This window comes from Jaculus jaculus, chromosome 6, assembly GCF_020740685.1.
Source record: "Jaculus jaculus isolate mJacJac1 chromosome 6, mJacJac1.mat.Y.cur, whole genome shotgun sequence".
Taxonomy (NCBI): domain Eukaryota; kingdom Metazoa; phylum Chordata; class Mammalia; order Rodentia; family Dipodidae; genus Jaculus; species Jaculus jaculus.
Window position 1 is genome coordinate 1,937,937 of NC_059107.1, and position 26,025 is coordinate 1,963,961.

The following is a 26,025-nucleotide window of genomic DNA, read 5'->3' on the forward strand; positions in this document are numbered from 1 at the left end:
CACATGACACACACATACCTCTGCCCATCTGCTTCAGCACACCAACAGTCCAGGTACCCAGCAGGCCCCCCTGGGTCACCCATCGCCTGCTGCCCCATGAGCCCTGCCCCCTTCACTGTTCTGTTATTTCTTCTTACTGCTCTTTCCAAACCACTCCAGAGGCTTTCCAGCGCACACCAAGATAGCCCAGCTCTTCTCTGTGGTCTGCGCAGCCCAGTTAATCTCTCTTCTCATCTTGGCTCTGTTCCTTGAATTCACTGGGCTCAACCACCCTGGCTCCTTTTGGATCCAGGAATTCTCTGCCACTCCCTGCCCCAGGCCTTCCCCCTTCCTCCTGCTCTGCCTGGAACACACCCTCACTGCTCACCCCCATCACTAGCTACCCTCAGCTTTTCAGTTCTTAGCTCATGGTCCTTTCCTAACTAATTTCTTCCAATCGCCTCTTTTCTCCCACTTCCACCAGCGGGAACAATCGCAGTCCATTTACTGCTTTCTTGAAATAAGTTGTTCTTTTGACTTATTGTCCATTTTCCCCACTAGATCATGTTCCCAACTTGTTCCTCACCAACCAGCCCCTTAGACTGTGAGCCATCTGATGAGTCATGATGGATTGAATATTGTGTCCTACTGAAGTGTCTATGTTGAAGCTGTAACCCCCAGGTAGGAGGATGTGATGACTAAGAAAGAAAATAAAGTTATGAGGTCCTATATGCAACAGGACAGCGGAAAGGAGGCTATGATTGAGAGGAAGGCCCTGAGGAAAGAAAGATGAAGGGTGGAAGACAGAGAATAATGACACATTTTGTTTGGGGGAAAAAAATGCCACAACAAAGGGCTGGGAGATGGCTCAGTGGTTAAAGGTGCTTGCTGGAAGAAAGTAATAACGAAACCTAATTCTTTGTACACTAATAAAAATTACAAATTATTTTAAAAGTTATTAGTTATAAGGATGAAATCCTGATCCAATGGAATTAGTGTCCTTACTAAGAGAATGAGACATGAAAACAGACAAAGAATGACTTGGGAAAAGGAGGATCCTCAACTGGATAGTGGTGGGAGAGGGTAACAAGTGAGGGTAACAGAATGGGAATACTCTCAGATTACTATCCATTAACATATTACAATTCTCAGTAAAAGTATTTTTAAAAAATTAGTGTCCTGCCGGGCATGGTGCTGAGGTCAATTGTGTGTGCCACCATGCCTGGCAGGACCCAGGAACTGAAGGACAAATACTGCTCAGTTTCACATATGTAGAATCTGAAAATGACTGAGCAGAACAGCGGTTACCAGAGACCAGGAGGGGAGGGGAGGCAAGAAGGAGCAATGAAGAGAGATTGGGTAACAGGAGCACAAGCAGGGAAGAGAAATAAACAAGGATGTTCTATTACAGCAAAGGCAGCAACGCCGTGTGATTTAAAACACCGAGAAGAGGGCTGGAGAGACAGCTTAGCGATTAAGGCACCTGACTGCAAACCCTGAGAATGCATGTTCGAATCTCCAGGTCCCATGTAGCCAGATGCAGTGACGCAAGCGTGCACTGTCACAATGTACGCAAGGGGTGCATGCGCTTGGAGTCCATTCATTCACAGCAGCTGGAAGGCCCTGGAGAGCCCATTCTTTCTCTCTCTCTCTCCCCCTCCCTCTCTCTCTCTCTGTCTGTCACTCTAAAAAAAAATAAATAGAGAGTGTGGGACTGGATAGATATCTTAGCAGTTAAGGTGCTTGCCTGCAAACCCTAAGGACCCAAGTTCAATATCCCAGAACACACATAAGACAGATGCACATGGTGGCCCATGTGTCTGGAGTTTGTTTAAAAAAAGAGAAAGGGCTGGAGAGATGGCTTAGCGGTTAAGCACTTGCCTGTGAAGCCTAAGGACCCCGGTTCAAGGCTCGGTTCCCCAGGTCCCACGTTAGCCAGATGCACAAGGGGACGCACGCATCTGGAGTTTGTTTGCAGAGGCTGGAAGCCCTGGCGTGCCCATTCTCTCTCTCCCTCTATCTGTCTTTCTCTCTGTGTCTGTTGCTCTCAAATAAATAAATTTTTAAAAATTGTTTAAAAAAATAAAAAATAAATAAAAAAGAGAAATAAGCCTGGCATGGTGGCACATACCTTTAATCCCAGCACTTGGAAGGCAGATGTAGGAGGACTACTGTGAGTTCAAGGCCACCCTGAGACTTCATAGTGAGTTCCAGGTCAGCCAGGACTAGAATGAAACCCTACTTTGAAAAGAGAGAGAGAGAGAAATAAAAACAGACAGTAATGACTCACCCATAGAGCAGTGGAACTCAAACTTTGGCCTTTGGGCTAGAGATATTTCTCAATGGTTAAGGCACTTGCCTGCAAAGTCAACCAACCTAGGTTCAATTCCCTAGTACCTGCATTAAGCCAGATACACAGGGTGATGCTTGTATCTGGAGTTTGCAAAGGCTGGAGGCCCTGGAGCACCCATTATTTCTCTTTCTTTCTCTCTCTCTTTTCTCTCTATTTCTCTATGCTTGCATGCATGTAAATGAATAAGTTAAAAAAATATTTTTAATTTCCCTTGGCCCTGGTATGTAACTCCCAGTACCAGGATCCAGTTAACATCCACAATGAGCTGTTGATCAGAGAGACCTATAATGTTTCCCAAAAGAAGACAGACTTCTGTCAGAGCACTTGATTACGCAACAAAGGTTAATGGTAAAACCTGCTGCCAGAGACACCATATGCTGTAGGTACTGAATATGGAGAGACCTAGTAGGATGGAATTATGGTCATGGTATATTGTTTATATTTATGGAAGTTGTCAGTTAAAAATGATGAAATGCAAAAAAAATTATATTTTGGCCATTATCACCATTGCCTAATGAACTTGGTAAACATATACAACGACCCAGATGCTAGGACCATCCATGTTTCAGTCCCTGCATCTTCTCATATCTTCCTAGATGATCAATACACCCCAGGTTTCAGAACTGCCATTATATCTGAAAGAAACAAGGCTCTCTGCTAATTTCAGGGCCATAAATATACGACCACTATTGAAATCCCATCGTCCTCTCAAGCTCTATGGAGACCTCAGATGGACATATGGTTCCCACACAGGACACACATGTCGCACTCAAGGGAAGCTGGACCTACCCAAGCCCCTCAAATCCTCAGGCCTTTGGAAATCGTCTACAATCTAGTACCCACTTCACAAAGGGGACTGTGCCCTTCTCAGGGTGATCATAGCCATAGTGGAGTCCAGCACTCTGGATGCCTGAACCCAGATGTCTGGTTTTGGAGGCTCCTGCCCTCCAATGGTCAACAGTGCTGCGTGATAAACGTCCGTAGTTCCACCTCATCTCACAAGTTTCCTCTGGGCTGAGACATCTGGGAAGAGCCCCAGCCAAATTAAAAGTCCATGGGCACCTTTCAGAAAGACTAGAAGATTCACTGCAGATCTGCCCAGATGTCACAGAGAGGTAGAAAAGAAACATCAATTGATTTCCAAACCTCCCAGGCCCCTCGGCAATCTTGCTTTGCTGAGCTCATTGCTCAGGAGGGAATGGAGACCTATCAGTGAGATGAAAACTAAGCTTAGCATCCAACTGTGGAATGTCAATGGCGGGGCCCCAGAACACAGCCCGCTACCCCACAGCCAGGAATAGCACCATGTCACAGAGCCCAACAAGGGAATAAAGGACATTTTGCAAACCGCAGCAAAGGTCTCAGTGAACTCAGGGTAAACTTGAAGGGTGGGGCCGGTGCTCAGACCCAAGGACAGCGCAGTTGTCAGAACTTCAGGCTATTTGCAGACAAAGATCCAGCTGGGCCGCAGTGGGGACACCACCCAGCTGGTAGATACCTTTAGCAAACTGTTCCTGACTTCTCTGGGAGCCTCAGTTTCCATATCTGTAAAAACAAAGTAGCCAGGGTGCAGTGGCTCCTGCCTATGATCCCAGCACTATGAGCTCCAGCTACAGTGAGACCCAACAAACAAACAAGCAAACTAAAATAAATAAAGTAACGGTGCTGCCCAGAGAGGTGGCCAAGCCTTGGGGAACCTGATGATTATGCCTCTGAGAGTAGAAAGGGGAGTGGTAAAGGGATAGGGCCGGCCTCTTTAGGGGAAAAGCAATCACAAATTCAGAATTGTATCTGGTACCTCAGAAAAAGTCCCGAGTAAAAAGAGGGGCCCTGTGGAATCTGTCTTGGGTCTTTCTACTAGTTAGCAATGCAATGATTGCACTAACTCTCTCTCAGCACATACTCCAACCTCAACAAATGTGGCATCGAGATGATGGGGAGAGTGGTATGATGTGGAAGAAAGTGCTATAATTTTGTGGGAGGAGGAAATTTCAGCTTGTTCCTCTGCATCAAGCCGAGATAATGACAGAGAACAGAGTCCCAAAAAGCTCCCCAAGACTTTCTTTAGCCACAGAATTCTAGTCTGAATGTCATATTTGACCTTAGGCAAATCACACTCTCCCAGCACCACGGCCTGCCCGGGAAAATGCCACTGGGAATTAAACAATGTGGCCTTTCCTCATTCCCAGAGAAGCTCCTGCCCTCCGTCCATGGAACCTCCGGCGAGCAAAGAGGCAGGTAGGCAAGGCTCTGGCTCGTCCTTCCTTTCCCACCTTCTTCCCGTCTTAGAGCAGATGCAAGCTAGGCAGCCGTGGGCACCCTGTCCCGAGACGTGTGTAAGGAGACTGGGACGGGAACTGGTTTCTTAGAGGCAGAAATAAGGTGTTGGTTGAAAACGCTGGTAAGTTGGGATCTGGTCTCAAAACTGTCTTGTATGTGACTTCAGCCAGATTCCTTGACTTCAAGCAGCCTTGGGGCTGGGGAGATGGCTCAGTGAATGAAGTGTTTACCACACCAGCTTGAGGACCTGAGAGCTGACCACAACACCAGCATAAAACATTGGGTGTGAGCTAGGCATGGTGGCGCACGCCTTTAATCCCAGCACCTAGAAGGAAGAGGTAGGAGGATCACTCTAAGTTCCAGGTCAACCTGGACTAGATAAGACCTTACCTCAGAAAGACAAAATAAAATAAAACCTGGATGTGGCAGCATGTGCCTGAAATCCCACCCCTGGGGAGACAGAGAAAGACCTCAGCGGGCTAGCTAGTCTAGCTGGATCCGTGAGCTCCAGGAACTGTCTCCAAAAATAAGGTAGGCAGAGATTAAGGAAGACTCCTGCCATTAACTTCTGACCTCTACACACGTGTACATGTGCCCGTACGCATATGAACATGCATAAATACATGTGTGTATACCACACATAGACACACACACAAACCTAACAACTGTGTCACTGTCTAGTTGTGACCTCAGCCAGATTCTTTGATGTCCAGAAGCCTTAACTATTTAGTCTATAGACTTGAGGAAAGATAGAGGGAATCCTCTCCGGGGTGGGCACCCCTGAGGAAGATGCTTAATCAATAGCTGGCACTTGTGATTAAAATCACCAGCATCGGTGCCCCTGCTGCCATCACTGTTGATGGGGCAACACTCCTTGAAGTGACTCCCTCCCCAAATCCCGCCTTCCTCGTCTCCTCCCTTGGGCTTTGCAGGCAGGAGGAGGTGGGGCCTGTGTGCAGGTGGGAAGGGCCTAGACCAGCCAGGCCGAGCCAGCCCCCAGGCCGGAGCCGCTGAGCCGGCCTTGCACCTGCACCCACACCTTCCCCTGACTTTCTCGCAGAGCAGACTCCCTGGGTGTCCTGAGCTCGTCCTTGGTGATCAGTCATGCCTGTGACCCAGAGTGCCAGGGGTTCCCAGGAAGCTGCTACCCTCAAGCTGGACCCTATCTCACCTTCCAATGGCCCCAAGAAACCACATAACAAGGACTCCAGGTTTTTGGATGGAAGCTCTTTGGAGTCTCCGGGCGTGGAGAAGACCAAGGGTATAACGTGAGTGGTGCTCCCTGCAATCTCCATTTCTTTTTGCCTTCCAGTCTGGAAGATCGTACGTGGGTCACAACCTCAAGGTGGGTGTGTCAGACCCTCAACTCACTGGGCAGATGGGAACACCAGGGAGCAGGAGCAGGAGCCGAGCCAGAGAAAAACCCTTATGAATCTTCCTGGGGAAATTAAGACCCAGCTGCCCTAGGCCACACACTGAAGTACTGGCAGGGAAGGGCTAGAATCCAGTCAGTGTGGGATTTCTGACAAGTCCTGTTGAGTGTCAGGGAGGAAGGTGGAACGAGCCTGAGACTTTAGGGGTCTCCCTGGGGACCCAGAAAGCCGCCCTCCTCCCTGTAGCAAATCCAGCCCCTATTTCCAGTGGGATGTGCAATGATGCTGTACCGAATCACAGTTGATGGGAGGTACCAGTTTCTTCCACTTCCCAAGATAGGAGCCGTTCCCAAGGCTGTCATAACATGACAGAGGGGAAAAGCAAGCCACGGGCTCCCGTGTCCCTTACCCATACCAGCCCTCACCAGTAGCCAGTGCAGCTAGCTCACTGCAGGTGCCAAGAGGCTCTGCTGCTTCAAGAAGGAAGTTGGTAGGAAGAGCACTAGAAACCCTTGTCCTGGCTGTGCTCTGAATCTGGCTTCCTCCTTTACAAAGCAGGGAGGACCGGGTGTGTCTGAACTACAGCAGCATGTCCACAGACATTCAAGGTGAAGGCGGACGAGGGAGTGTGCAGCGAGGGGTGGGCAAAACCATCTGCAGGGCATTAAAGGGGGGCTAGGAGGCTGGCACAGTGGCGTGCATGATTAAGTCAACCCAGAGCTGGCCCTGGAAGAGCTTGGTACTAGGTACTAGAGGTCTTGAGATGGAGCCATCTGGGTCCCAAGACCATGCACTGCACGGCAGGGGTGTTTCCCAGCCAGAGGCCTTGGGGAAACAAAATGACTCTTGTGTCCTGTGTCCTGAACAGACATGTCTTGGGTGACGATTTCAGCTACTTAAAAACAGAAGGAATAAGGCAAGGGAAAGGCAGAGGGAGCTTGTGTGGCTTGGAGGGAAGCTGTTTAACAGGCTGGATCAGCTTGACAGGACAGGGTCTGGTCTCTTGGGTTCCAATTCCCACTTCCATGCTTACCAGTTTGAGGGAGTGACAGAACTTCGCTGTGTCCGCTTTCTCCCAGTGGGGTCACACGGGTGACATGAGCACGGAATCCCAACCAAGCACGGGCCTTATATAGCTGATGTGAACGCCATGACTGTCCAAGGTCACCCAGGGAACTAGGACCAGAACCCAGGTCTTCAGGCTACTGGTCCGGAATATTGCTCACCTCACCTCACTGCTTATAAGTTAGCCGGATGGCTGCAAACTAAACTCTGATTTCCTAAATTAGAAATTTCCTAAGTGACCCATTGGCCCTTTTCCAGTTGCAAAACAAGCCCATCACTGAGGGTGTAGCGCTTGGTCAGCATTGTTGACACCCACAGGGAGAGGGAAAGGCATGCACCGAGAATCTCCACCCCCTCACCCCTCAAATTGTTCTCTTTAACCCTTACCAATCAACAGTCAGATCCTGGGGACTCTAGGGATTAGACATCAAGACAGTGGGGGGGGGGTCTGTTCTTTCAAAATATGCCTACTCCTGATATTTGCAGAGCCTTAGCCGAGCTGAACACACGGCCCAGAATGACACCGGGTTAAGTAGTGGCCTTTGACTGTTGGTTTGTAGGATTCCAGAGTCCAGCTCCTTGCAGAATCCTTCTGCTGCTTTCAGAAGGCTCTTTGGGGGAACGTTCAAGTTTCCTAAAGGTGTAGATAAAAGCCCATCAATTTCACGAGGTCCAGGGACAGAGGGGCGCAAAAGCTGAATCCATTTGTAGTTCGCCAGCAGAAAGGGTACCAAAATGGAACCTCTTCCCCTGAACCAACCTTTGTCCTCTGGCCATTTGTGCATGTGTCTTCAATGGTGAGTGAGAGCCTAACATGCGGGAAGCCCCAGGTTCGATCCCCAGCACTGCAGTAAGCGGGCGGTGGCGCAGGTCTGGAATCCCAGTACTCAGGAAGCAGACGCGGGACAGTTTGAAGTTCAGTCTTCTCCAGCTTCATAGCAAGTTTGAGACCCACCCAGGATACTCAAAACCCTGTCAGAAAGACAGAAAGCAAGCTGGAGGGACAGCTTAGTGATTAAGGCGTTTGCCTGCAAAACCAAAGGACCCAGGACCTACGTTAGCCAGATGTACAAGGGGGCGTCCACATGTGGAATTCATTTGCAGTGGCTGGAGGCCCTGGGACGCTCATTCTCTCTCCCCCTCTTTCTCTGTCAAATAAATAAATAAATAAACGAAACAAAAAAGACAGAAAGCAAAAAGGAAGGAGGGAAAGAAGAGAGAGCGAGTGAAAGCTGAGGGTGTAACTCGGCAGCAGAGAGCGTCCTGGCACGCGGGCCCCGAGTCCCCCCCAGCGCTAAGAAACAGCGATGGGGCTGAGCAAGAGTTCGGAGGTTAAGAGCATTTGGTCGCAGAGACTGTTGGTCCAGGTTCAATTCTCTAGTCCCCCACATAAAGCCAGATACAACAATGTGGCACATGGGTCAGAAGTTCATTTGCAGTGCCAAGAGGCCCTGGCATGCCCACACTCTCCCTCTTTCTGCCTGTCTGTCTATCTGTCTCTCAAATAAATACATAAAAATAACAAAAAATGAAGCCTTTGTTTTTGTTTTGTTTAGATTGGGTTGGGGGCATCACATTCTCTAGACTTGATGTCCTGGGCTAAGCGAACAAAAGAAAACCCCAGTGGAGCCCAATCCCCAAATGACCCATCACCTGACTGTGTATTCAGATGTCACAGGGATTCACTTCTCCTGTCTATCGTTTTCCCTTTGCTTGGAGCCCAATTCTGCCTGTGCTACGAGGGTAGGGTTTGGGCTAAGCGCTGCCTTGCCCTGGGCCAGGCACAGTTTCCCCTGTGAGGAAGTCTGAATCCAAGAGCAGCTGAGCAGAAGTAAGGACAGGGCGCCCTGAAGCAGCTGTGGTCCCAACCCTGGCTCGCGGATATATCCATGTGTGCAAGTGTGTGAGTGTGCGAGTGTGAGTGTGTGTGAAATGTGTGTGAGTGTGTGTGCGACTGTGTGTGCGTGCAAGTGTGAGTGTGTATATGTGTGAATGTGTGTGTGCACAAGTGTGTGTATGGAAGTCAATATCAGTGTATTCTTCAATTACTCTCAGCTTGTTTTTATTTTTTTTCATTTATTTGTTCGAGACAGAGAGAGAGAAGGAGAGAGAAAGAGGCAGAGAGAAGGCACATCAGGGCCTCCAGCCACTGCAAACAAACTCCAGATGCATGTGCCCCTTTGTGCATCTGGCTTACATGGGTTCTGGGGAGTTGAACCTGGGTCCTTTGGCTTTGCAGGCAAGAGCTTTAACTGTTAAGCCATCTCTGCAGCCCATCAGCTTTATTTTTTGAGACAGGCTTTCTTTCTCACTGAGCCCAGAGCTTGACAACTGGTCTAGAAAGGCTAGCTGGCAAACCCCAGGGTACTCCTGTCTCTGCCTCCGTCATTCTGGCATGACAGGCAAGAATTACTATGCTCTGATTTTTATATGGGTGATGGGGGTTTGAACTCAGATCCTCGTGCTTGCATAGCAAGCACTTTACAGACTGAGCCATCTCCTCGGCCCCCAATAGACCCTTAATCAAGTCATTTAAACAAAACCTCTGAGCCTCTGTTTCCCATCTTCAAACTAAAGATTATATTACTATGTACTCTGTTGTGTTACCAAGACTTAAGTGGGATTATTATGTAGGCACTCAGTGCAATGTATCGTGTGGTTGGGGGGTTGCGGCATAGACAGGCGTGCACTGGTAAGATTGAGACTTCTGGGCAAATTGAGATGCTTCTGGTCACCTTCCAGGAGGCCCAGACATGATAGGCAAAAAGATGCAAGGACGGTGACATGACCGGGACTCAGCTGCCCAGCTTACGTGGGGCACCAGAGTGCTGTGAGGGAGCAACTGCTAGAGACCTCCCCTCCACCCGCACATGCTCTCCTCTCCTTCTTCTCCTGTAGAGCGCTCCAGACCTTGGTTCACCTGCTCAAGGGCAACATGGGCACTGGGGTCCTGGGACTCCCCCTGGCGGTGAAGAACGCAGGAGTCCTGGTAAGAAGAGTGGCTGGGTGGGGCCGTTATGACGGGGTGGCGGGATGGAGGGGCCAGGGAGTGGGAGGATGTTCTAGCCGCTGAGACCATCCTTCCAGCTGGGCGTGGGGGCGCCTGGCTCTGGCTTCTAACTCTGCTGTACATATCAGAAGTCAGGTTAAGTCATCTGGCCATGCTCTGTGCCTCAGTTTCCTCCTTTGTGAAATGCAAAGGCTGCAGTAGGCCCAGGGTCAGGATTCTGGGTCCACTCCCAACCACTATGTCTCCACTGGAATTCTTTATGTACGCACTGGGATCATGCTTGAGACTGTGGCTGCTAAAGATGGCTTGCAAGTCGGTTTGCTAGAAAACTCTGAATCCTCAGAGCACCCTGCATAAACCCATCTGTTGTCTCCCCTCTTGCCTTGCCTCCTTCCCATCCTGCCTCCAGATGGGTCCACTCAGTTTGCTGGTGATGGGCCTCGTTGCCTGCCATTGTATGCACATCCTGGTCAGGTGTGCCCAGCGCTTCTGCCACAGGTGAGGAGACAGCATCCTACGTCTGTTCCTTGGGTGTGTGGTCCTCGAGAGCATCCCAGACACATCCTCCCCACAGCATGACAGCTGCCTTCTTTTTTGTGTTTGTTTTCTTCTTTGGGTTTTGAGACAGGGTTTCACTCTGGCTCAGGCAGACCTGCAATTCACTCTGTAGTCTCAGGGCAGCCTCGATCCTCCTACCTCTGCCTCCTGAGTGTCAGGAGTAAAGGCGTGCACCACCACACATGTTTTCCCCTGCAGGCTTAACAAGCCCTTTATGGACTACGGGGACACAGTGATGCACGCACTAGGAGCTAGTCCCAGCGTCTGGCTCCGGAACCACGCCCACTGGGGAAGGTATCCTGTTCTTGCTTTGGGTGAGGTCAGGCAGGGAGTGGGAGGGGACTCCCTGCTGTGGGAGCCGAGCTGGCTCAGAACGTGTCTTCCTCCAGGTACACTGTGAGCTTCCTCCTCGTCGTCACCCAGTTGGGCTTCTGCTGTGTGTACATCGTGTTTCTGGCCGATAATTTAAAACAGGTACAACTCCTAGAGAAGGAGGGGCCGAGGGAGAGGAGGTCCCCCCCCCCCACTGTGTGCTCAACACAGGCCTCCCAAATGGCGTCCACGCTGCATGAGAAGGGAGCCAGAGCTCAAAGAACCCGGCCTTCCCTGCCTCCCTTCACCTGCCTGCAGGTTGCTGAGCCATTACCTTTGCCATAATACCCTTTGCCAGTGTCTTGGACCTGTCCACAGGGTTGGTCGCTAAAGTTCTGAGCTTCAAGGACCCTTGGAATTTCCAGCCTTAAAGCTTACTCACACAGCTTCTAAAATTGACAAGTCCTTTTTTTTCTTTTTTCTTTTGGTAACACCTAATCTTCTAGCCATCTTTATCTATCTCCATAAATTTAAGCTATGCCTTAACAGTTGTTCCCAAGGAGTCTTTGACTAATCTAGAAGTTATGTCATAGCAAAATGAACAACACAGTATATCTAATAACCCAGGCTATCTTTAAGCAGGAAAACTATATCCTCTATCTATCTTTGGATTTTTTTTTATTATTTATTTATTTGAGAGAGTGAGAGAGGAAAAGAGGCAGACACAGAGAGAGAGAGAAAAAATGGGCACGCCAGGGCCTCCAGCCACTGCAAACGAACTCCAGATGCATGCAACCCCTTGTGCATCTGGCTTACATGGGTTCTGAGGAATCGAACCAGGATCCTTTGGCTTTGTAGGCAAACACATTAACCTCTAAGCTATCCCTCCAGCCCATCTTTGGATTTTTTTTTTATTTTGTTTTTATTTTTATTTGAGAGCGACAGACAGAGAGAAAAAGGCACAGAGAGAGAGAGAGACAGAATGGGCATGCCAGGGCCTCCAGCCACTGCAAATGAACTCCAGATGCGTGCGCTCCCTTGTGCATCTGGCTAACATGGGTCCTGGGGAATGGAGCCTCGAACCGGGGTCCTTAGGCTTAACAGGCAAGTGCTTAACCGCTAAGCCGTCACTCCAGCCCATATCTTTGAATTTTTGAAGCAAGGTCTCACTCTATTGCAGGCTGGCCTGGAACTCACTCTGTAGCCCAGTCTGGCCTCATCACATGGCAATCCTCCTACCTCAGCCTCCTGAGTGCTGGGATTAAAGAAGTGCACTACCGTGCCCATCAGGAGAGCATTTTAAAAAATACATTTATCTATCTATCTATCCATCTATCTATCTATCTATCTATCTATCTATCTATCTATCTATTTATTTATTTATGAGCAGAGAGAGAAAGAGATCAGACAGGTAGAGAAAGTATGGGTACACCGGGGCCTCTTGATGCACGCACCATTTTGTGTATCATGTACGTATTGGAGAATTGAACCTGGGCCATCAGGCTTTGCAAACAAGTTCCTATAACTGCTGAGCCATCTCCCCAGCACCTCCCCCCTCAAATTTTTAACGAGGCCAGCAATGTGACACTTGATGACACCTCAGCCTGCCACTAACAATATGCTGTGGTCAAGGACTTACCACTGTGACCCACCTGGCACTGGGACGGCTGCCTCCAGGGGAAGCATCAGAGCTGCACGTGGCAGGGGAGGAGAAAGAGGGCGGGACCAGGGGAAGAGGCCCGACAGGCACAAGTGCGGGCTTGCTCAAGAGGAGCAGTGCTGTGGGTTACAGAAGCCGGGGCGGCCACCGCAAGGAGAGAGCCCGGAAGGCTGGACGGGGTCCGTTTATGCAAACTTCCAGATGTTTTTCCTATGGTTGGGAGGAATCATTTTAAAAAGCAAGCTGGGGCAGGAGAGATGGTTTAGCGGTTAAGGCGCTTATAGGCAAAGCCAAAGGACCCAGGTTCGATTTCCCAGGACCCACTTAAAGCCAGATGCACAAGGGGGCACATGCATCTGGAGTTCATTTGCAGTGGCTGGAGGCCCTGGTGTGCCCATTCTCTGTCTCTCATATTTTTTTTCATATATATTTTTTTAATTAAGCCTATAGGGAAGATACCAGCAAACTCATGAAATGACAGAGAAAGCTACCAGGCAGGCCTCAGGAAGACCAGAAGCAGAGCAGAGGGAGGGTGCAGGTAGAAGTGGCGAGCATCAGAGCTCACTTTTTACCTATCTGTGGGGGGAAGGATAACATGTATGTGGGGGATGCATGTGCATACGCATGTGCGGAGGCCAGGGGCTGACGTTGAGTGTCTTCTTCTGTCACTCTGAACCTGTTTGTTGAGGCAAAGTCTCTCGCTGAATCCCAAGCTCACGGATCTGACTAGTGTACGTAGGCAGCTTGGCCCGAGCATGCCCCTTTCCCGGCCTCTCATGCCCTGGGATTACAGGTGGCGGCCACGCCCACCTGGCGTTGATGAGGGTCCAAATTCTGGTCCCCATGCTTGCATGGCAAGCTTTTTACTCACCTGTGATCTAGTCTCCAGCCCCATTTTTTTAAAAAAAAGATTTAAAAATATTTTTATTTATTCATTTGCAAGCAGACAGAGAGAGAAAAGAGGCAGTAAGAGAGAATAGGGGGGCCCCAGGGCCTCCAGCCACAATAATGAGCTCCAGATGCATGTGTCACTTTGTACAACAGACTTTACATGGGAACTGGGGAATCGAACTTGGGTCATTAAGCTTTGCAGGCAAGTGCCCGAACCTGAGTCATCTCTCCAGCCCCCAGCCTCATTTTTACCCTTTTCCAGTTTGTCTTTGTATCAGCTGGCTTGAGATTTGCATTCTAGCCCCTGGGAGAGTTTCTGAACTGCCAAGCTTGAGTCAGAGGCCAGATCCTGTAACCCTATGGCACGACTGAGATATTCCGTCCTCTAAGGCCACTTTCAATAGTGAAAGGCAGTTCTCTACAAACAAGCCAACAGATGCCGGGTTGCCAAAAGCAGCGAGTAGCTACTGTACGTCCAGTCATTCGTCACTATATCTGTCACTTGGTGGCAGTGTGGTGCAGAGTCTAGAATCAGAAGTTGCCATCCTCACTCCAGATGCCCCAGCGTGTGTTTTCTTGCATGTATAAGCAAGTGTGTGTGGCGTGCATGTGTGAGCATATGCACATTCCCGTGTGTGAGAGCGTCTTCCTCCATCGCTGCCAGCCTTATTTATTGAGACAAGGTTTCTCACTTAGACCCAGAACTTGCTATGCACTTACCCCGGGGCCCTCTGTCTCCACTTGCATAGCGCTGGGATTACAGGTGGACTGCCACGTCTGCTTGGCATCTACACGGGTGCTGGGGACCCAAAATAAGGTCCTCATGTTTGTATTGAAGAGCTTTAACCACTGAGCAATCCTCCCAGCCCCGACATCCCAACTCTTTGCAAGAGGATCTGGTTCCATCTGGGTATGGTGGTGCATACTTTTAATCCCAGCACTCAGGAGGCAGAGGTAGGAGGATTGCCATGAGTTCGAAGCCAGCCTGGGACTCCTCGAAAAAAAAAAGAGGACCTGGTTTTGGTGAGAGCACTGAGCTTGCTCTGCACTGCGCTGACTTACTTTCTCCTCTTGCTGCGCCCATCCCTCCCTCAGGTAGTGGAAGCAGTTAACAGCACAGCCGTCAGCTGCCATGGCAACGAGACGGCACTTGCCATGGCCACCATGGACTCGCGGCTGTACATGCTCGCCTTCCTGCCCGGCCTGGCGCTGCTGGTCTTCATCCGGAACCTCCGCGTCCTTACCGTCTTCTCGCTGCTGGCCAACATCAGCATGCTGGTCAGCCTGGTCATCATCACTCAGTACATCAGCCAGGTTGGTCACACACCCCCCCTGATGCTCAGGGAACAGGGCTCCTGCGTCCACAGTAGATATCCAGCCCGAGTCTGACAGGGCAGTGAGGACCCGCCACACTGTAATGGTCCTTCCACAAAGATGTCTTTGTACAACCTGTTTTCAAGCTGTTTTTTAAAATATTTTATTTTTATTTATTTGTTTATTTGACAAAGAGAGAGAGAGAATGGGTGTGCCAAGGCATCCAGCCACTGCAAATGAACTCCAGACATGTGCGGCCCCTTGTGCATCTGGCTAATGTGGGTCCTGGGGAATCGAAACTGTGTCCTTTGGCTTTGCAGGCAAGTTCTTTAACTGCTAAGCCATCCCTCCAGCCCCCAAGCTGTTTGGTTTTTGTTTGTTTTTTGTTTGTTTGTTTGTTTGTTTGTTTTTGGTTTTTTGAGGTAGGGTCTTACTCCAGCCCAGACTGACCTGGAATTCACTATGGAGTCTCAGGGTGGCCTCGAACTCACAGCAATCCTCCTACCTTTGCCTCCCGAGTGCCAGGATTAAAGGCGCGCACCACCACGCCCAGCTCCCCAAGCTGTTTTTAAATATTAATTTATTAGTAAGCAGAGAGAGAGCAAGCAAATGGGCATGTCAGGGCCTCTTGCCACTGCAAACTAACTCCAGATATAGGTGCCACTTTGTGCATCTGACTTCATATGGGTACTGGGAAATAGAACCTGGGCTGGTATGCTTTGCAAGCAGGTGTCTTTAACCACTGGGATAATTTTCCAGCCCCCACTTCATTTTTCTAGCTTTCTCCTCATTCATGTGTCTCCAAACACCTGCTTTTTATGTCAGATTCTTAAAAAAAAAAAAACAAAAAAACTATGATTGGGCTGAAGAGATGGCTTACTAGTTAAGGCACATGCCTGCAAAGTCAAAGGACCCAGATTCGATTCTCCAGGTCCCACATAAACCAGACACACATGGTGGCGCATGCATATGGAGTTTGTTTGCAGTGGCTGAAAGCCCTGGAGTACCCATTCTCTTTCTCTCTCTCTCTCCCCCAAATAAAAAAAAAAATTTAAATATATGATCGTTTGCAAGGAAAACATCTTGATTAATAAACTATACAGCCCATTCCTATAATGGTTTGGTAGAAGCAAAAGGCAGATGAAAAGTAGGTTCTTGTACCGTATGTTACATCCTCTAGACTATGATTCCAAGCGCACCTAAAATCACCCCAAGGGAAGACTGAAGAGAAAAAAATAAAAAACTAAATATTCAGGCACAGTAAATAAATAAAGTGTCTCAAAACCCACAAGCAATCCTATGATGTTAATAACCATGACTTTGGCATTTTGTTGAGTTATATTTAGTTTTCTCAGTTCCCTCATTATGCATCACTTGTAACCTTTAAAAAAAACTTTTTATTTATTGACTTGCATGTGTGTGTGTGAGAGAGAGAGAGAGAAAGAGCACACACGTGCGCTCACATGCATGCATGCACATGCCAGAGCTTCTTGCAGCAACAAACCACTGGGCTTCATGTGGGCGTTGGGGGATTTGAACCTGGGCAAACAGGCTTTGTAAGCGAGTGCGCTTAGCCACTGAGCTATCTCCTCAACCCCCGTAGTCTTTCTTTTATAAGGGACAACTGTGTATCAACTTTTCATCACAGTGACAAAATAACTGAGAAAAACAACTTAAGGGAGGAAGGCTTTATTGGGCTCACAGTTTTAGAGACTTTGTTCCATGGTCACCTGGCGCCAATGTTGTGGGCCTGAGGCTGGGGCTGAACATCACCCCGGGAAAACATGGTGAAGAGAAGCTGCTTACCTTGCAGCAGCCAGGAAGCAGAGACAGGAAGGACAGGCACAAAATGTACCCTCCCAAGGCATGCCCCACACCCAGTGACCCCCTTTTTCCAACCAAGCCCTGACTCTTGGTTTTTACCACCTCCCAATAATTCCATCAGATGAAATTCTATCTGAGGATGAGCCCAGGGGTTAGATCAAACTATTTATGATCCAAGAACCTCCCCATGACTAGATCTTCCAGCGGAGAACCAAGCCTTCAACACATAACCAAGCCATAACAACTGTGGAAATGAAAGCCCCAGTTACTGACATATACAATTACTTCCAGGTGCTTTCCTCCTTAAGAACCCACAGAGAAAACAAGAGTTTTCTCGACCAGTCGCCTAGTGAGATGAGTCTGTAGATAAAGTGCTTGCCTCCTCATATTTGGTGTTCAGATTCCCAGGCCTCTCATAAAGCTGGAAGCTGTGGTGAGCTTTGGTGATCCCCGTGTGACTAGGGTGTGATGGGATACAGGAAGATTTCCCAGAAGCTCTCAGACCAAGTGGCTTGGCAAATGGAATGGTGAACAAGATACCCAAAAGTTGTCCTCCAACTGACTTCCACGTGAATTTTGTGGCATTAGTGCATGCCCGCACTCACATACTTGAGCATGCACATACACACACATGCACACATCACACATACACACCAGAAAGTTGTATTGACCATGGAATTCAGTGAAAATGGTAAATCATTCAAACAATAACACATTGGTCTCATATTCCTTAAGAGCTCCTGATAAATTCTACAAAACTTAAGCTCCTGATGAGATAGTTAGTTCTGATTTATTTTAGGGCTATTTTGGAAATCTTCAACTAAAACAATGACCAATCCGTTCTGGGTCATGGGGTACAGAGAGTGTTTACTCAACTCATCTCCCCTTAAATGCATAGCTCATGAAAGAAGAAAAAGGAATGTTCATCTTTAACTGCTTTCAGCTCTCTAGAATATTCTATAGCTACAGTAACAGTAATATCTAATACTCATGACCATCATCTGCTCCGAGATGTTCTTGGGTGCTACAGGCTAACACTAGGCTGTGATGTATACGATGCCCCCTAAGGATTTCTAATAAACCAAAACATCTCCAATAAGCTACTGACCTCGGGTGTTAGAAATCCCCATCGAACTTCTGCCCTTGGGATCTCAGACTGGGGAGTACTGGGACTTATCACGGCCTGCTTCTTTCTGGCTTCTTGGTAGTCAACGGTTTTTACATCCGGCTCTCTGCTCAGGCTACCTGAGATCTCTTAAAAGACCTTAACCAGGGCTGGAGAGATGGCTTAGCAGTTAGGATGCTTGGCTGCAAAGCCTAAGGATCCAGGTTTGATTTTCCAGGATCCACGTTATCCCAATGCACAAAGTGGTACATGTATCTGGAGTTCGTTTGCAGTGGCTAGAGGCCCTGGCGCACCCATTATCTCTCTCTCTCTCTCCTCTCTCTCTCAAATAAGTAAATAAATAAAATAAAAGACCCCAACTGTGCTTGCAAAGTAGTAATCTCACGGTATCTCTTTCCTATAGGGAATTCCAGACCCCGGCCAGTTGCCACTGGTGGCAAGCTGGAAGACCTACCCTCTCTTTTTCGGGACGGCCATCTTTTCATTTGAAAGCATTGGCGTGGTAAGATTTGAGTCAAGGTACCTTTCTGCGATGCTGTGAGCTGCTGTTTGGGAAGGAGCTATGAGCTCTGCTCTGTGTGCTCTTGGCTACTGTGCTGTGTCTGAGGAAAACACACACAGGGTCAAGTAACTCCTCACCTCCCCTGGGTCTATTGTCACCAGCAGGAGAAAAGTTACAGTGGAGAGGCAGGCAAGAGGCTGTAATTTCCTCTCAACATGTCTATTAAGCGTTTATCTTCCTGGCAACCTATGTTTCCTAATCTTTTAAATGAAGACTAGGGGGCTGGGAGATGGCTTAGTGGTTAAACTTGCCTGCACCTTATTTGTTTGTAAATAGAAAGAGAAAAGAGAGACAGAGGCAATGGGTGCTCCAGGGCCTCCAGCCACTGCCAATGAACATATTACCTCCCCATCTCAATCATTGTACTTACATATATACAATATCAACCTATTAAGTACCCTCCTCCCTTCCTTTCTCTTCCCTTTATGTCTCCTTTTTAACTTACTGCCCTCTGCTACCAAGTATTTCCCTTCTCAAGCAGAAGCCCAGTCATCTGTAGCTAGGATCCACATATGAGGGAGAACATGTGGCGCTTGGCTTTCTGGGCCTGGGTTACCTCACTTAGTATAATCCTTTCCAGATCCATCCATTTTTCTGCAAATTTCATACTTGATTTTTCTTTACCGCTGAGTAGAACTCCATTGTATAAATGTGCCACATCTTCATTATCCACTCATCAGTTGAGGGACTTCTAGGCTGGTTCCATTTCCCAGCTATTATAAATTGAGCAGCAATAAACATGGTTGAGTACGTACTTCTAAGGAGATGAGATGAGTCCTTGGGATGTATGCCTAGGAGTGCTGTAGCGGGGTCAGATGGTAATGTAACTGTGGTAAGATATGCCAAACATGAAATTTATCAACGTGACCACTTCCACGCTACAGCTCACATCACGCTCACACGCGTGCAGCCACGGCCGCCGGTCATCTCCAGAGCTATTTTCATCTCGCAAAGCAAAATTCCTGCACTCACTAAACAGGTTCTCCTCTCTCCTTCCAGACCTTAGAAGCCCCCGTTCTACTTTCCGTCCTGTGCCTGACTACTCCGGACACCTCACAGAATGGAGCTATACTCGGCCCGTCACTTTGAGACTGGCTCATGTCATGCACCATAACATCATCCAGTTTCACTCTGCTATAAAGTGTCAGAATTTCCTTTTTTTTTTTTTTTAATATTTCCACTTATTTATTTGAGACAGAGAGAGGATGAGTGAGTATGTGTATGTCAGGCCTCCTGCTACTGCAAATGAACTGCAGAGGCATTCCTCAGTTTGTGCATCTGGCTCTACATGTGTACTGGGGAATCGAACCCAGGCTTTTGGGCTGTACAAGCAAGCACCTTTAACCTCTGAGCCATGGCTCCAGCCCTCCTCCTTTTTTTAATTTTTTTGTTGGCTTTTCAGGGTAGGAGCTTGCTCTAACTGAGGCTGACCTGGAATTCGCTAGTTAGTCTCAGGAAGGCTTTGAACTCACTGTGAGTCTTCTACCTCCACCTCCCAAGTGCTGGGATTAAAGATGTGAGCTAGCCTGGCCAGCTCTTTTTTATTTTGAGAGAGAGAATTGGTGTGCCGGGGCCTCGGCCACTGAAATTGAACTCCAGACACTTGCGCCACCTAGCAGGCATGTGCGCCCTTGTACTTGCCTCCCCTTTGTGTGTCTGCCTTACATGGGATCTGGAGAGTCAAACATGGAACCTTAGGCTTTGCAGGCAAGTGCCTTAGCCACTAAACCATCTCTCCAGCCTTCATCTTTTTTCAAAAGGTACAATAATGTTCCATTGTGTGGATATAGCACATTTTGCTTATCCACTTTCCATTGATAGATAATTGTTTTCCACCTGTGAGCATTAGGAATAATGTTGCTCTGACGGAGCGTGTACGAATGTCTCTTTTGATTGATTAGGGTATATGGCCGGAAGTGCCAGGCCTTGCCCTTCTTGATGCTGATGGCTTCTGCTGTCCTCCTCTCTGCTGCCACTGTGGCCTTCCTACAGGTACTGCCCCTGGAGAACAAGATGAAGGATTCCCACCACTTCCCAGCCATCCTGTCTTTGGGAATGTCCATTATCACCGCCCTGTATATCGTCATTGGGGCTCTGGGCTACCTGCGGTTTGGAGATGACATCAAGGCCAGCATAACCCTGAACCTTCCCAACTGCTGGTACCTCCATGGGCTCCTGGGGAGAGGGATTGAGGAGGGGGGAACCCAGAGCTAGAAAGGCTCCTTCGGGGCAAAGCCAAGGTGGCATTGGAACCATGGGTCCCAGAGCTCATCCCTCAACAAGAGCTTCTCAGGTTGAGTCAGGCCTTGGTAAGGCCTTGAAGGAGGACCTCACACTTAAGGGAGGACAGAAATGAGGGTCCTTGGTGAACTAAGAGGAGAAGAGAGAAGCATGGGAGGAGGGCAAGAGGCAGAGAACCATCTGTGGTCTTCTCCATGACCACATCAGTGGTGCCCTTCCCTAAATCCTGGTGCTGGATTAAAGAAGCACAGTCCAAAGCGGGGAGTCACTGGACGCCACAAGCATATTGTATCTAAATGTACCCAAATCATGGACCAGCTGGGCACCACAGACTTCCACAGTGCCATACTTTATAGGCACACACACCCACAACGCCTTACACATTTTCTCCCACAAAGGAGCACATCATAAATTATAGCATGCCTTGGCCTTTAAAAAAGTTATTTATTTGAAAGAGGAAAAGGGAGAGAATGGACATTCCAGGGCCTCCGGCCACTGCAAATGGACTCTAGACACATGCACCACTTTGTGCGTCTGGCTTTATGTGGGCATTGGGGGATCAAACCTGGATCCTTAGGCTTTTCAGGCAAGTACCTTAACCCCTGAGCCATCTCTCCAGCCCCTGCCTTGGCCTTTTAAGCAGACAGACACAGGAGGCCTGATTTGCTCCAGGACACTTTTTTCCCAACATGATAAATGTCATTCATTGACCAGACTCTGCATGCCAATTGCATGCCAATATCAGTCCAGACATACAAGGGTCAAGGGTGGGGACTCTGTCCTTCAAGCTTGAATACCTTCATCGGCTCACTGACCCACAGACAGCATGTGGAAGGTGGAGGTTGTATGGTCACAGACCACTACAGACACCAGAGGAGGAAGCCTTTCTGAGCAGCAGGCAGGCCTCAGGATATCAGAGCGAAGATGGGACACCAGGGGCTGGAGAGATGTCTTAGCAGTTAAGGCACCTACCTGCAAAGCCCAAGGACCCAGGTTCAATTCCCTAGTACCCATGTAAGCCAGATGCACAAGATGATGTATGCATCTGGAGTTCATTTGCAATAACTGGAGGCCCTGGCATGCCCATTCTCTCTATTTATCTACCTATCATTCTCTCTCTCTCTCTCTCTCTCTCTCTCTCTCTCTCTCTCTCTCTCTCAATAAGTAAAGAAATAAAATATTTAAACAAAAATAAGGGACATCAGAATAAGACCGCAGGGAAGCTGGTCCACAAGACGACCCCAGCAACCTGGGTCCAAGGGCCAGTTCTACCGCCCTCCAGCCTGCACTTGCAGCTTCCTTCCCCTCAGCTGTTAGAACTCAGTGGAAGCTGAGTTCTAAGACACACACACACACACACACACACACACACTTCTGAACACATCAGAGGACTAAAGGAAAGGAGTTATGTCTCCACAAGTCAGGTAAAAACAACTGTAATGTGACAGAAACCAACCTCCTCATGCTGGGCATGGCAATGTAATGTAATCCCACCCTCTGGAAGCTGAGGCAGGGGGATTCATGTGAGTTTCACACCAGTCTGGGTTACATAGTGAGTTCCAGGCCAGCCTGGGCTACAGTATGAGACCCTGTCTCAACAAAAAGTAAAATTAAAAAAAATAAAAGCTCGGGCTGGAGATATGGCTTAGTGGTTAAGGCATTTGCCTGCAAAGCCAAAGGACTCAGGTTCAATTCCCCAGGACCCACATAAGCCATATGCACAAGGTGGCACATGCTTCTGGAGTTTGTTTATTGTGGCTGGAGGCCCTGGTGTGCCCATTCTCTCTCTCCTCTCTCTATCTTTATCTCTCTCTCTCAAATAAATGAATAAATAAATCGAATACTTTAAAAAATTAATAAATAAATTTAAAAAAGCTAGTGTTGGGTGTGGTGGCACACGCCTTTAATCCCAGCACTCAGGAAGCAGAGGTAGGAGGATCACCGTGAGTTCAAGGCCACCCTGAGACTCCATAGTGAATTCCAGGTGAGCCTGGGCTAGAGCAAAATGCTACCTCGAAAAACCAAAAACTAAAAATAAAATAAAATAATTAGAAACTTGGTAAGGGGATGTGGCTCTGTTGGTGGAGCGCTTGCCTGGCAGGCACAAAGCCCTGGTTCAGTGCCCAGCATTGCACAAGCACAGCATGTAGTGCATTCCTGTAATCCCAGCATTTAGGACATTGAGGCAGAACGATCATGGTGAGTCAGAGGCCAAAAAGTGAAAACAAAGGTCTTCTTTCTTATCGTGTCCCCTCACCTACCTTCTCTCCGATAACTACAGAACTTCCGGGAACCTTGTTTCTCCCCCATTTCCTCCCTGGCCCCAGCCTCCACACAACCCTTTTGTCTTTTCCCCCAAAGACTTGAGAGGCTGCAGGCCTCCTGATCAACCAGAGCCCATGGTGAAGAGCCAGTGCCATGCTCAGTCCTTTGGGGAATCCAGGGAAGTCCTTACCAACCCTGCTCACAACGGATTTTGGGCCCAGTGTTGGGGATCCTGGCGGCTTGCTGCTGTGTACCTCCGGGCGAGGTGTCCTGCCTCGGCCTCTCCTTCCTCAGTCTGAGCTGAGCATCCCTTGAGAGTGGCTTGTGAAGACCCCATGCATGCATGTGCTCAAGACCCCTTGTGGCTCATTGACACAAGGCCGGTCCCACCGTCCCCATGGGACCTTAACTGCTTCATTGTACTGCTACAACTCTCTCTAGTGAGACACCCTCTTCACGCTCAGAAAGCCCTTCTCCATCGTGTCAGACTGGGAAACAGAGACGCGAGGGCTTGTGCCCAGGACAGAGGATTGTGCCTCCCGCAGGCCGGGAATGGAGAGCTCTGCTCTGTCTTGCAGGTTGTACCAGTCAGTCAAGCTCCTGTACGTGGTTGGCATCCTCTGCACCTATGCGCTGCAGTTCTACGTCCCAGCAGAGATCATGATACCCTTTGCCGTCGCTCGGGTGTCAAAGCGCTGGGCGCTGCCTGTGGACCTGTCCATCCGCCTCGCCATGGTCTGCCTCACATGTGAGTACGCAGCAGAGCCCATGGGTCTAACGACTATTTCCTAAGAGCAGTCAGGAGCCAAGCACAAGGCAGAGGCAAGTTTTGTGTGCATGCGTGTGTGTGTGTGTGTGTGTGTGTGTGTGTGTGTGTGTGCGTGTGCGTGTGTGTTGTTTTTTGTTTTTTCAAGGTAGGGTCTCACTCTGGCCCACGTTGACCTGGACTTCACTATGTAGTCTCAGGGTGGCCTCAAACTCATGGCAATCCTCCTACCCCTGCCTCCCAAGTGCTGGGATTAAAGGCGTGCACCACCACGCCTGGCTTTTTTCAAAAGTTTTTTGTATATTAATTCATTAAGCCTTTCTTACATGAGTCACTCTTAGATTTTCTGATCTCCAGCCAAAGAATAGATTTGTTGATGTCCAGGGAATGAAACACTAATCATAAGAACTGGTACACATAGGAGGAAAAGATGATGGCATCAAAATAAAAGAGAGACTGATTGAGAGGGGAAGGGGTATGATGGAGAATGGAGTTGCACTTAGTAAGTGTCTGAAGCGGAATTCGGAGGGAGGGGAGCCTCTGTCTCAAGCCAGGTAGAAGAGGACAAACAACCCAAGGCTGTCCCTAGACCTGCACATGTGCACCACAGCAGGAGCGCACACATGTACACCCACACACACGCACATGCACCATAAACATCCACACACACTAAAAAAGAAGAAGAAGAAAGAAGGGCTGGAAGGATTGCCTAGTGGTTAAGGCATTTGCCTGCAAAGCCAAAGGACCTCGGTTCAATCCCCCAGGACTCATGTAAGCCAGCTGCCCAGGGAGGAGCATGTGTCTGGAGCTTGTTTGCAGTGGCTGAAGCATCTCCTCAACCCTGGGATGAATAGTTTTTAAACAAACCAAACTGAAGTGGCGGTTGCTCCATGGGCTGTTCATTGTTGCTGTTTTGTGTTGTTTTGTTTTGTTTTGTTTGTTTTGTTTTGTTTTGTTTTGTTTTGTTTGGGCGATATTGGGGACAGAACCCAGGGCTTTGCACAGGCTCGCCAAGCCCATCTCCCATTAGCAAGTAGGTAAACAAACCATAACTATGACTCTTCCGGAAGCCATTCCTCCGAATCCCTGGAGCTCATGCTTGGGGTTTATTTTCTCTTGTTAATTTCTGTTTTCAGTTAAGTTTGCAGATCTGAAAGCACTGTAACTAAATGTGCTGGGAAAAATGGATTTCTTCTTAACAATATGAATCTATGTATTTGAACAACAGGGAAGAGACATAATTTTTTGACATTTTACTGACAACTTCCACACATATACACATATACCATGAGCATAAACCCACTACCCTCACTGGCCCCCTCCACTGAATCCCTTTTCATCTAGTCCCTGATATATTTAGATGCATATGTATATATATATATATATATATATATGTTGGTTTTTCTGAGGTAGGGTCTCACTCTAGTCCAGGCTGACCTGGAACTCACTATTTAGTCTCAGGGTGGCCTTGAACTCACAGCGATCCACCTACCTCTGCCTCCCAAGTGCTGGGACTAAAGGCATGTGCCACCACGCCCGGCAGATATCATCATTTCTCCCCCTCCTATAATGCAGGTCTTGTGTAGGTAGCATCAGCCACTGTGAAGTCTTGAATGCCATGACAACTTAGGCAATGCAAATTTTAATATGTGGTCCCGAAGGGGTATGCATAGGGGCATTAGAGAACTTTCAATTTTCACTAGTTTTTTTTTCAGTTCTTGTACTTGCTATGTAGTTACGGGCGGCCTTGAACTTCCTTCTGTTACTCCTATCTTTGCCTACCAAGTGCTGGAATTACATGCGTTCACCACCATGCCCACTTTATACAGTGCTGGAGACGACCCAAGGCTTCATGAATGCCAGGCAGGCACTCTACCCTGCCTGGTAGCCACATTCTCAGCCCATCCACTCATACTTTTGAAGCCTGATTTTCTCAGAAAGGTGTGGTTTGCCTTTTGTGATGTGAAGAACCAACTTCAACGTATTGGTTAAGTGATGGACTCTCCGTCTGTGTCCTGTCACCTCCCATAGGCATCCTGGCCATCCTCATCCCCCGCCTGGACCTCGTCCTGTCCCTGGTGGGCTCCGTGAGCAGCAGCGCCCTGGCCCTCATCATCCCGCCCCTGCTGGAGGTGACCACCTACTACACGGAGGGCATGAGCCCCCTCACCATCGCCAAGGACGCCCTCATCAGCGCGCTGGGCTTTGTGGGCTTCGTGGTGGGGACCTACCAGGCCCTGGGCGAGCTGATTGGGTCGGGGGATTCTCCCCCCTCTTCCAACTCTACCATTTTTCTCCAGTGAGAGGCGCTGCCCGCTCCTCGCCCACCAGGACTTAGGATGACCCAGATCTTTCCCAGCGACTGTCTTGACGCTGCTTGCTTGGACTTTCCTCTGGGCCAAGGACTCGCCGGCAGCAAGGTCAACTAAATAGCCATTTTTTTTAA

The 26,025-nt window shown here is 48.7% G+C and overlaps 1 protein-coding gene across 1 annotated transcript; it reads left to right on the forward strand.

Annotated features, from left to right (window-relative positions):
• The first annotated feature begins 5,716 nt into the window (after positions 1-5,716).
• Slc36a2 (solute carrier family 36 member 2) lies at positions 5,717-26,025 on the forward strand. The gene is made up of 10 exons (XM_004666595.2): positions 5,717-5,880; positions 9,949-10,039; positions 10,470-10,558; positions 10,817-10,912; positions 11,008-11,092; positions 14,577-14,795; positions 18,149-18,247; positions 20,300-20,466; positions 23,392-23,561; positions 25,611-26,025. The coding sequence occupies exons 1-10, from the start codon at positions 5,717-5,719 to the stop codon at positions 25,880-25,882; spliced, it is 1,452 nt and encodes a 483-aa protein (XP_004666652.2). The 3' UTR covers positions 25,883-26,025.

Excerpts from the sequence above, each read along its gene's own strand:
- Slc36a2 (XM_004666595.2), top strand. The coding sequence starts at position 5,717 with ATGCCTGTGACCCAGAGTGCCAGGGGTTCCCAGGAAGCTGCTACCCTC. Across the intron at positions 10,040-10,469 it reads TGAAGAACGCAGGAGTCCTG|ATGGGTCCACTCAGTTTGCT; the intron begins GTAAGAAGAGTG and ends TCCTGCCTCCAG. Across the intron at positions 10,913-11,007 it reads AACCACGCCCACTGGGGAAG|GTACACTGTGAGCTTCCTCC; the intron begins GTATCCTGTTCT and ends GTCTTCCTCCAG.